Below are 12,774 nucleotides of genomic sequence, written 5' to 3' on the forward strand. Positions count from 1 at the left end.
AATATTTCAATACATTTCAATGGCAAAAATAACTTAATATCTTCCATTCTGACATTCTTTCACAAATTCTTGTCCACAAGAGTAATGGCTTGCCCGGCATACAATTCATGAAAAGCATGTAAACATTCAAGTGGCATCCGATATCACTGTACGACTGAAGAGTATTCTTATTTCAACTATTTTTGTGCGTATCCAGAGACTCCAACCCGAAGCACCTTCTGATCGGGAGATTCTCCCGCCCGAAACCCCTAGCAAACGGGAGACTCCAAGTTAATGTGTGCGAAGTTCCTAGGGTTATAGATGCTCTCTGGTGCTATCTAAGGCTTATTTTTGCAACATACGATAGCAATAAGTAAGAAATCCTTTCCAACGGGAGACATTGAGCCAGGGCGGGAGAAATTAAATCTCAAACGGGAGAACGGGAGATTTTGCAAAAATGGGTTTTCGGCGGGAGATCTCCCGTCGAAAACGGGAGAGTTGGAGTCTCTGCGTATCTATGCTACTATGAAACCAATAATTTTTGCATGCATTTTACTTTCGCGTATTTCACAATTAAAAGAGCCATGATTTGCGAAAATAAAATGCATGCTAAAGTTCTCGACTACACTTTATACATTGAATGAGAGTGGCACTTCATTGAAAATTTCATGCGGCGAGAAAGGCAGTCGGCTCTAACTTGCAAAAAAATGTCTTGCTTTGCAGTGACCTACTGCCTCTGATGTTTGATAAGTTCCTGCATATACAACATGTGGCAAATCTTGCTCAAGAATGCAATGCCGCTTAATTTCTAAGCTTCTTTTGTTTGCCAACAGTCACGTATAGGATGAATGGGTACCGAAAATGGTTTTGTTTTTGAGAGAACACTTTGAATAGCATGAGGTGCTTGCACTTTCCAAGTTTTGTGTCTGTGTCTCTCTCTATAGGGTCTCTGTCTTTACAGGGAGAGGTAACAGTATGCAATAAATCAAGCAGAGACCATGTTCGAGTTTCATATGACATTACAAGACTCTATTGTATTACACATACTCTTCTCCACAAATCACTTCCATTGCACAAGAAATAAAGGAGTACGACACAACAAAACCAAATGTCCATTATTTCTCAGAACTGAGCATCACCTTTAGATCTGCAATCTATTTGAAGTTCAGTGGGCTTTTTGTTCTATTCATTTTTGTTTTTGTTTTACATTGTTGAGTCTTATCTCAATCAATCAGCACTGTTTCAACAAAACCTTACCAACTAGAGTTACTGTGATTAGGTCCAGGTAATTTGCGGGTAATCTTTTTCACCCTGCCTGTTAAAACGGTCCCCCAAAATGTTGCTCGGACATTGTCGCAGTAACTTTTGCCAACTTTTACCCTAGCCAGCTAAGGTAGGCCTAATTACTCTGACATTACCCTGACATTACCGTGACATTATCCTGACAACCATTCTATCACAATGCAACCACAGTAACATTCCTTTGATACACTCAACGCACATGTGCAATATACAGTGTAAAATGCAACCATAGTAACAGTCCTTTGATACACTCAACACGCATGGGCAACATTCCAGACAGAGAATGATTAATACGCTGCACACCAATCACCTGCATGGATTGTAACCACTGATCTCTATGTAGTTGAGATCAGTGATTGTCACCACATTTTGTTTACTTAAGGCCCGGTCCCACTGCACTTACGGATGCAAAGAGGATGCAAAGCGTAAAAAAAGATCTTGCCATCCGTTGGAAAACGCTACGCATCCGCTGTGTACTCATCGCATACGTGTTACATACGCTCTATCCATCGAGCATCCGTCCATGGTGATTTCATCCGCTCAAAAAGTTTTAAGCTGCTTAAAACTTTTAGAACGGATGGACTTTCCGCCGTGTACGATGTAAATCCGCGACATATACGAGCAACAAACGTTGTACGTCCGTTATCATCCCTTAAACGTCCGCTGTATCCTCTTTGCATCCTCTGGGCATCCTCGCAACTCACATCCGCTGCAGCTGAAAACGGAAAGAGGGAGGAAAGATATGGTACATGGAACGTCTCTACATCGTTAATAGCACTGAAAAAGAAAGGATGTAAGCGTATGCATCTCGTATATAAAGTATTTAAAACGGACAAAGCGTTTGTATCTGGGATGTATCTCGTATATTTAGGATGTCTGGAGTATGTCTTGAGTATGTAGAAGGACACCTAGCGGACAACCGATATTTTGTATAAAAAGGGGGAGAAAAATCATCTGGATCTCAGTACGAGTCGAGCAGCCGTGGTGTACAGGCCTCATTACCCTTGGTCTTGGTCTTCAACATCAATTGTTTTCCATCATGGATGATCAAAGAGTCCATTTGATAGCTGCACTCATTCAACAGCGGAACCACAACCTGTTCAGACTGTATTAAGTTTTAGACAGAAGGAGAAGAAGGAGAAGAAGGAGACGTCCAAGAGCTGTGTGGGTCCGAGGATGGATCGTGAGAAGAATGGAGTTTGGACTGTATGACCAATTGATGGTGAAGCTGAGGAATGAAGACCCTCGTGCATTCCATCACTTCATGAGGATGCCACCAGCCATGTTTGACGAACTAGTAGAGCGTCTGAGACCGAGGTTGACCAAGCCTAGCACCAACTTTCGTCCCAACCTGGACCCTGGATTGAAGGTGACACTGACTCTGCGGCACCTGGCCTCTGGAACCACATACAGAAACATGCAGTATGCATGGAGGGTGCCACACAACAGCATCAGCAAAGTCGTCAGAGAAGTGGTAGAGGCCATCGTTGAAGAATACGTTGACGAGCTCCTCAGGTGCCCAACCACTGAACAAGGCTAGAAACAACTTGCAGAAGATTGGTATCAGAGGTGGAACTTTCCTCACACCGTAGGAGCCATAGATGGGAAGCACGTAGCCTGCAAAGCTCCAGCCAACTCAGGGTCCACTTATCACAACTACAAGGGCTTCTTCAGTATCATCCTCTTTGCCATGGTTGATGCTGACTACAAGTTCATCTACATCGATGCTTCAGGCAACGGGTCAGCTTCAGATGCCCAGATATACAACGCAAGTGACCTCAAGGATGGGCTGGAACGCAACCTCATCATGGGTCTTCCTGGTCCAGACCCCCTTCCCAATGACACACAAGATGTGCCCTACTTCATCGTTGGTGATGACGCATTCTCCCTCAGAACCTATCTCATGAAGCCGTACAGTTCAAGATACCTCACCCGTGAAGAGAGGATCTTCAACTACAGGCTGTCCAGGGCAAGACGGGTGGTGGAGAACGCCTTCGGCATCCTGGCTAACAGGTTCCAGATACTTCTCACCACCATGCAGCATGACCCAGAGACTGTGAGGAGCATCGTGGAAGCTTGTTGCATCCTGCACAATCTCATGCGCACCCGCTACCCAGTGTTGCAGAACAGACTAGTCGACCGTCAACAAGGGAATGGGGACATGGAGCCTGGTGAATGGAGGCAAGGACTTAATCTGATGGACACTGTGGATGTACAAGGCCACAACAGAGCTTCACGTGAAGGGAAGAAGCAGCGCAACCTCCTGAGACACTGGTGCAACTCCCCAGCTGGATCAGTGGAGTGGCAAGACAGGATGATAGATGATTAGAATGGATGCTTCCTTGAGACTGTTGCGTAAGACTGATGAGATTGTGCCATAAGAACACAGCGTTACAATGTTGTATACTTGTAGCTGTTTATTGTTAAGAACACAGCGTTACAATGGTGTTGTATACTTGTAGCTGTTTATTGTTAAATGTATCTTGTGGGGTCCTACAATGAATGGGGCATTAATAAACAGCTTTGTTTAATTCAAACTGTGTTGATGGCTGAATAAATTGTATTGATAATAAAGGTTCATAATATGTGTGGCAGCTTGGATGGTGGACCATACAGTCCAGTATGTAGTTACAGTGCCAGTGTAATTCCGGAGGTTTCCCTATCCCACAACTTTCAAGAAGTCCAAAAGTCCTTTATTCCCCAGATGATAGTAAAATACAACATCAATTCAATCATAGTTTATTTCCAATCAACGAAAATCAAAACATAGTACAAAGTATACATGTCATGAAATGATATTGTTCAAACATTTGCAAAAGATTCATGTAGTATACGAGATAAATTATATAACAACATTCATTGTTTGAACAATATCATTTTATGACATGTAAACTTTGTACTATTTTTTAATTTTCGTTGATTGGAAATAAACTATGATTGAATGGAATTGAACATCACTTGTGTAAACGGCCCTTTTTGCCCATCAATAAAAAAAATAAAAACCAAACTGTGGCCAACTGATCCCAGGCCAGACTATGTTGGTGGACCATAGCATGCTGTCATGGTTGCATTGAATAGTCAGAACTCCCTGTGTCCAATTCTTCACAGATAGTATATGACTTAACTGTTTTGATAAATAAGGTAACAAAAAAAAAACAACAACAACAACAGCATTATAATCTTTGGCCACATAACTATATCAGGGATTTTTTTTCCAAAATTTGAATTAAATTTAACGTGTATAACGTTAAGTTTAACTCAAATTAGCGTTTCAAGTGTTCAAAACAAGTGTTTCAAAGACTTAACCAACACTTTATTAAGGAACAAATGCACAGTTTTAACCTTTTTTTCAAAGTTTTTACCAACACTTTATTAAGTAAACAAAAAATGCAAAGTTTTGACCATGTTTACCAAGTTGTTATCACCACTTTATCAAGTAAACAAAACATTTTTATAAGTAAAAAGAAAAGTGCTGGTCACGAGTGTTCATAAGAAGTGTTTCAAAGTTTTTAGCAACACTTTATTAAGTAAACAAAAAAGGCAAAGTTTTGACCAAGTTTTCAAAGTGGTTATCACCACTTTATCAAGTAAACAAAACATTTTTATAAGTAAAAAAAAGTGCTGCTCACAAGTGTTTATAAGAAGTGTTTCAAAGTTTTTACCAACACTTTATTAAGTAAACAAAAAAGGCAAAGTTTTGACCATGTTTTCAAAATTGTTATCACCACTTTATCAAGTAAACAAAACATATTTATAAGTAAAAAAAAAGTGCTGCTCACAAGTGTTCATAAGAAGTGTTTCAAAGTTTTTAGCAACACTTTATTAAGTTAACAAAAAAGGCAGAGTTTTGACCATGTTTTCAAAATTGTTATCACCACTTTATCAAGTAAACAAAACATTTTTATAAGTTAAAAAAAAGTGCTGCTCACAAGTGTTCATAAGAAGTGTTTCAAAGTTTTTACCAACACTTTATTAAGTAAACAAAAAGGCAAAGTTTTGACCATGTTTTCAAAATTGTTATCACCACTTTATCGAGTAAACAAAACATTTTTATAAGTAAAAAAAAAAAAGTGCTGCTCACAAATGTTCATAAGAAGTGTTTCAAAGTTTTTACCAACACTTTATTAAGTAAACAAAAAAGGCAAAGTTTTAACCATTTTTTCAAAGTTGTTACCAACACATTATTAAGTAAATAAAACATTTTTAAAGTAAACAATGCCGCTCACAAGTGTTCAAAACAAGTGTTAACAATCACAACTCAGTCTCTCAAACTATTCTGAGTCACTTTGAGTCATGTCCATGGTCTCAGCTGTGAGGCGTAAGGCAATGACTGTGGCTGTGGCTGTGGCTGTGGCTGTGGCTTGAGTGCTGGTCTGGCGAGGCATTGGGGTGCTTGGCCTCGAGGGTACAGCGGGTGGTGGTGGTGTGGTCAGGACACCAAGGTTGGTATCAGAGAGCTGACTCAGTCCCGTGAGGTTGAGAGACCCTTCATCAAGGACTTGAGATGCCAGGCCCAATACTGCTGAGAGGTTGTCCGTTGACGGTCTTGGCTCTCGGGTGGAGGAAGGGTTGGGATGAGTTTGCTGGGGCTGTCTGGTCTGCAGCTGAGTGAGGAGTGGCGTCTGTGGCGTCCGATAAACCTTGGCCTGGACTGGGTAGTTCTGCTTCTGTTGTGGGAAGTCCTGGTAGTCATAGCCTTGGTAGGTGAGGGGCTGTTGAAAACCGTTGAAGGGCTGTGACGTCGCCTGAGATGGAGGAGTAGACCTGGACTGGGTAGGACGAGCTTCAGTTGGGCCTTGAGGGTTGTGGAAAAGTGCTGTGATCTTCTGCTTCATCACCTGGTACTCGGCAGGTCCCTCAGGGTCTGGCTCACGTACGTGATGAAGGGCTTCCGGGCCGAAGATGCTCTGTCCAAGTCGACCAGCTGAGAGAGAAGTTCTATGCTTGTCTTCATTGTGTCCCTGATCTCCAACAGCACACTGTCGTCCTGGCCCTCCAGTCTGCCTCTCTGCCTGCATCCTCTGGAGCTGGTGGTGGAGGTGGGGGTGGGTTGGCCTCTGTTGGCTGCCGCTTGTTCCTCCATTTGTGACAGCAGGGCGTCATCCTCCATGGGATCCTCCAAGTTCGGCACTACGGGGAGTGCAGCTGTCGAGGGGGTCTCTGCTGTGGGACCCTTTGAAGACACCTGTCTGGACGGGGTAAGTGGCTCCTGGCTTGAAGGTGCCTGGCTGTCTGTGGGCTGTCTGAGGGAGATGGGTCTCAGAGGGGCTGCTCCTCGGTGGCGGATCTCACCCTCCAGGAAACTGCACTTGGCCATGACGTACTTCTCTCGGTCAGTGAGCTTGACGGCGGCCTGCCCGGATTTCTTGAGGTGTAGCTTCCCATACCAGGAGTGCATGTGCTTCCACCATCCAAGGAGTACTTCTGCGGTGTACCCCATGCTCTCTGCCTTGTCTCTCCAAGCTGCCTGCTTATTCTTGGTGTCGCGATACAGCCTGTGGCCCTTTCTCCAAAGGTACTCGTTCTCCCTCAGCCATTCCAGCACATCATCCTCATGCTCCTCGGAAACGGTGTACTGTTTTCTCTCTCCCTTCTTCTTCCCTAATTGCCTCTTACTCCCTCTGGCTGAAGCTTGTTCATGGCCTTCAGGGGCTTCAGCAGGGCCTTCATCATGGGCTTGATTATCAAGGCCTTCAGGGGGTTGAACAGCTGGGCTTTGAGGGGCTTGAGGGCCTTGGGGCTGCTCCGCAGCAGCAGCAGCCGCCGCTTCATTATCAGAGTCAGAGTCACGGGATGGGGTGCTCGTTCTGCCCTTCTTAACCTTGCCAGGGCTAGAACGAGCGGACTTCCTCTTCTTCCCCGAGTGGCGCACCATGGTGTTGACTCCACATGTAGAGATGTATCAGTGTATAAGTGTAGCCTTCTTTGTAGTACAGATGTACTGATGTAGCCAATTCATACTCCTCGCATGCGCAGTGAACGGTTTGCATCAGATACATATCCGCGCGGCATCCCCTTTGTTTCCATTACGCATACGTGATGCATCCGCTCTGCATCCGCTCTTTCCGCCATGCGTCCGCTTCGCAATTATCCCCGGTAACCCCTTCGGAGCTGTCATCCACTTCCATCCGCTTTCATCCGCTAGGCTTCCGATGAACATCCGTTTAACATCCCCGCTACATACGACCCAAGTCCGTTCTTTTCCGTTCTGTTTTCGCAAATTTTCGCCAATTTTGTCAATTTTTGGAGCGGATGAAAGCGGATGGAGCCACCCCCGAAATTTTGCTCGTCCGCTGTGTCCTTACTGCATACGCTTTGTGTCCGTCGGCCAGTGGGACCGGGCCTTAACATGATGGCCTACCTAGATGTGTACAATCTGGAGCCTTTGGGAGCTGATACATTGCCAGAGTAAACAAGCTCACAATGTCATTGCAGAACACATGTTTTGCATGGAAAAAAAAAAAAAAGTTTGAGTCTATACAAAAGGAGTGAGTCATCAGCTTCAAGCAAACTTTATAATACTTTACACACACAAACTTAACTCATTGAGGATGAGTCCGAAGTATACCATGGGAGATGCCTATGGGAAATACATGCTGTAGCAAAATCAGTCCATCCTCAACGGGTTAACATGCAGTCACTAAGGCCCGAATTCACGAAGGTGGTACAAATGAAACCATGGTTTAAACTATGGACAAAAACCATGGAGCGCCAAGTGTCACATGGAACATTTCGTTGCAAAATCAGCCATTTCGTCGATGAAATGATTATTTTGTAACGAAATGACAACATTTTGTAACTAAATGAACATTTCGTCCACGAAATGATAATTTCGTTAAAGAAACGGTTATTTTGTCGACGAAATGACCAATTTCGTATAACGAAATATTCCATGTGACAATTGGCACTCCATACAAATTGTCTATGGTTTAAACCATGGTTTCATTTGCACCACCTTCGTGAATTCGGGCCAAAGTGCCAATAAAGTACATGAATTCAGGCTGTCTTGCCTGGAAAAAAAAAACGATGGCATCCCTGGCCTTTGTGGTTGCATACCAACGACCAGTAAGGGACAATGTCAACCTCAGGGTTGCTGATAAACAAAGATGGGTTAAGAGTGACCCCTGTGTCAATGTCACCAGGAAATGGTTCACTAGATAAAACTATCATGACTGACCACATCCAGTTCATTTATCATTCCTCACCCAAACAACTTTGTTTCCCCTCCCTCTTTGAAAGAGGTATACTAAATAACATGAATCATACTGCTGAACTTTATGAATGGAACCTTCAAACACCATGGGAATGGGTTGTGGAAACAATGTGGTCTTGAAGTCTACCTTCAATAGACAGATTTAGGTCTCTTACTCATTTGATAAAAAATGAAGTCATAACTAAGGCAGGTCTGCCAACATCCCCACATCCATATCAGGGAGACTCCACAAATGACAGCAATCAGGGAGATACCTGTGTGTTACATGCCTTTCAACAAGTGAAAATAATTCCCAAATCAGGGAGATTTTAATACTCTCTTATTCAGACATGAACAGATGTTAACATTTTCAGGGAGACTCCTGCAGAATCAGGGAGACTTGGCAGCTCTACTAAGGCTAAATGAAAGTACTTATTTGTCTACTTGATGGTTTGATAAAAACTAAATTGTTATCATACCCGCTGGCAAAAGTAATGGCAATAGTAATGGCATATAACATCACTACAAGTAGCAGTAGTAGTGGTAATACTTGTAGTACTACTACTACTACTACTACTACTACTACTACTACTACTAGTAGTAGTAGTAGTAGTAGTAGTAGTAGTAGTAGTGGTAGCAGTAGCAGTAGTAGTAGTAGTAGCAGTAGTAGTAGTAGTGGTAGTAGTAGTAGTAGTAGTTGTATTAGTAGCAGTAGTAGTAGTAGTGGTAGTAGTAGTAGTAGTAGTAGTAGTAGTAGTAGTAGTAGTAGTAGTAGCAGCAGTAGTAGTAGTAGATCTGGTTGTAGTAAGAGTATCATCCAGTCTCTAAGTGGAGTAAAAATACTCACTATTGTAAAAGTGTAATGTTTGTGTTAATAATGTTTTGTTTTTGTAGAGGGGCGGCTGTGTGTGCAGGACCAATTTGATTAATGTTCACTTGTTTGTAAAGTTTACAGAAGGGGAAAGTCTGCCTCTATGTATATCAAAAGTCCTATATCTTAACAATGCTTGCAATGAATTCATTTTTGCACCAGTTTTACGTATAGATTTATACCTCGACACAAAATTCTACACATATGAAATTTCTGAACAATATTTGCATTCCATATTTTGTGCTTTTCTCAGCAGAATGCAAAAGTGAAGCAAATTTCAATGCCATAAAATTGCCCAATTGTACAGGTGTATGGTAAATGGGGGTGGGAGGGTGAGGGGTGAGGTCACTCATCAAGGGGGGGGGGGGAACCCCTAATCTAATAGTGGTATAGCATTAGCATCTTTAAGAGCAAGTGTTATTAGCATTAGTGTAGCCTTCCTTCTACAAGTGTACAACCTTGTCTTTATTAAAGACCATACAATCCACACTCCAGCTGAATTTCTTCTCGTCTATTTATCTCTCATGGCATTAGTGAGAGTATTTACTTTACCAGATTTCTATCAATATCAAAAGATAAAGCTATTACTTGACTTTTTGGTAAATAGACACTATTTTCCATTCAGGATGTAAGTTGAGCATTCTGCAAAGTTTAAAATTCACAGAGTTTGGTCTACAACGTAAACACAGACTGAATTCTTTTACTGTGTCGGCCCCCAACATAATTTAGTGTCAGAAAAGACAGCATTTAAACACAGTTTTGTTTGATGAAGCTGACATACAAGTAGCTCACTGTTTAAAAAAAAAATGAATAAACTTCGATGCATCAATATCAGCCAACTCTTTGCCGGAAGAACTGTGAAATAAAAGGACACTTGTAGAGTTACTCTTGGCAGTTGAGCACCGTGCAAACAGGCGTGGGGTTTGTCGGCGCTATGAATCCCAATCTTTTCATCACATGCCTTCTCGCAGAGAAAGGAAATGCTGGTAATTGCTAAGACGGTTAATCAATGATCCGATCATGTGACTTATCCACACATCACTCGTGAGAAACTGTGAGAAGTGTGTAGCAACAAGTGGGCAAATGTATTTCAGCTGGTGTAGGAAGGCGTGTACATAGAACAGAATAGTTCACTGTAGCGTCATGCATCAAAAAACTTGGTAATCCATGGCAATACATTCAATTTGAAAAAAAAAAATAATAATAATGCATAAACTATTTGTATTCAAATTTCAAAGGCACTACAATATTTCCACAATAATGACTTGGTCATTTTTCTATGATATTGGATACTCTTCATTAATGTTCTTGACTTGTTAAAGGCATAATTTACCATTTGCAGATGAAAGCATTAGTGCTATAAAATAATTCTAAAATGTGAGTTAGGGATAGAAACAACCACTGTCAAAATTTGAATCCGTATAATCGATGTTAAATGTTGTTAAATACACAAAATGTGAACAATAGTTATAATAAAAATGTTTCCAGAATAAACCGTATACAGTTACGGTTTATTGAGAAAAACCCTGATATCTCCTTATATTTTAGGTTTTATTGCAAATATTTTATATGGTAGGATGTTTTATGATACAACAGACCTACACATATGCATCAAATGTGATATCTTGAACATTTTTGAAATCACTGCTCCCAAAGGTAAACTGGACCTTTAATTGCTTAGAAATTAAATCACGGAGCACCGTTATTTACACACTCCATGATGATTGCAATTTCAAGCAAAATTATTTACATGGCTTCTAAGAGGGATATACTATATCATCTGCAAAACTTCAGCTCAATTCTTCAAGAAAAAAAAAAAAGAAATTCATCATGACAATAAAAATTATCAAATGACAATAATATCAGTAATAATAAGATAACATATTATATAGGCCTACATTGCAATCTCTACTATTAATCAGTTGATACTAAATCTACTCTATTATATTAGTTTAACTAAATGATTCGATTCAATTCAGTTGAAAAAAATACATGGAGCCCATGAAGAAAAAAAACCCCATATATTGAGGCATATCAGTGAATGAGAGTAAAACCACAACATACTGTAAAATGAGGAATGTAAGCGTGCATTTTTGCGAACTTCGAGAGCGCCCGGATTTGCGTAATTAAAATGCAGGCGAAAATTCTTGTCTACACTATATGCATTGAACACCAGTGGCAATTTGTGAAAATTTCATGCCCCCAAAAAAACGCTGTCGGCTCCAATTCGCGAAAATTTCATGCCGCGAATATATCATGCTTTACAGTAGATCTTAATAAGGAACAGGGTGTGCCTATGGAGATGAATGAATAAATAAGTGAATGAAAGCATGAAGCACCCCTTGCATCGAACATAATGCTGTTTGTTGCTGTTGTTGTTTTTTGTTAGAATACTGTCTCATCATAAAAGGGTAATACTCATTTTGCTGAGATCTGTTACACCATTTGCAAACAAGTACGGTTCAGCATCAGGAATTAAACTTGAGTCAAATATCAAATTTTGACGAGCCACAGAAATTTGAGAGGCATTCTGATACGCCTCTGCCTTGCTATTTGATATCAAAGAGATTATAGATATTTAAATCTAACAGGGGACTGTGCCAGTGAATGAAAGTGTGTGTGTGTGTGGGGGGGGGGGGGGGGTAAGACAACATATTAATTCCACTGTCCATAAAGAAATGGTGGCGGTAGCAGGTTAGATGTGCAACCACACTATACTATCAATAGAACAATCCCATTTGTTTTGCAGGATCTACTTGAACCCACCCACATAGTGAAGCATAAATCATATAACTAATAAGAAATCACACAGAGAATATCACATTTGAAAAAAACAACAACAACAACAAACAAAAAAATTTCCAGCATAAAGTCTTATCACCAAAGTAATGACTGCCCAAATCCTGTGAGAAGTGAAACTGCGAACAGTACAGGCTTCATAAATATCACAGCCCATTACACATAATTATTTCTGTTCATGCTTTAACTTGCCAAAGTCAAACAAAGTCCATTTTTAGAATACAGTAATCACAACACAGTTGGTCTAGGTATCAATTACCTGAATGAGTTTTTAATCACCAACAATTTACAACTACTCACCAATAAAAAAAAACATAAAAAGTTTTAGATGTTTTGCATGCATATATTTCCTTTCAAAACTTCTTCTATGAATTATGTTAAGGGTTAAAGGTTAAAGGGTTTTTGCACTTTTGCACTTTCAAAAACCAATAAATCGTTACTCTACACTGCTGCATCTATGTAACTGTAAACACTGTTATTTTCGAGTACACATCTTTTTGCAAATGAGGAGATCACAAACATTTTCTGAGATGCTGTATTCATGATTTGACACCAAGACTATTTTAAGTGCACAAAGATACTACTAGATACTACTAGCATGTGGCGATACTTTCGCACATTGTAAAATTCA

At 40.8% G+C, this 12,774-nt stretch overlaps 2 protein-coding genes across 2 annotated transcripts in view; one reads left to right on the top strand and one right to left on the bottom strand.

Moving 5' to 3' along the window:
- Nucleotides 1–12,774, bottom strand: part of LOC140242918 (SAM and SH3 domain-containing protein 1-like) — a 101,249-nt gene that overhangs the window by 62,858 nt on the left and 25,617 nt on the right.
- Nucleotides 2,474–3,664, top strand: LOC140242842 (putative nuclease HARBI1). The gene is made up of 2 exons (XM_072322594.1): nt 2,474–2,816; nt 2,874–3,664. The coding sequence occupies exons 1-2, from the start codon at nt 2,474–2,476 to the stop codon at nt 3,608–3,610; spliced, it is 1,080 nt and encodes a 359-aa protein (XP_072178695.1). The 3' UTR covers nt 3,611–3,664.

This window comes from Diadema setosum, chromosome 19 (genome assembly GCF_964275005.1).
Source record: "Diadema setosum chromosome 19, eeDiaSeto1, whole genome shotgun sequence".
Taxonomy (NCBI): Eukaryota; Metazoa; Echinodermata; class Echinoidea; order Diadematoida; family Diadematidae; genus Diadema; species Diadema setosum.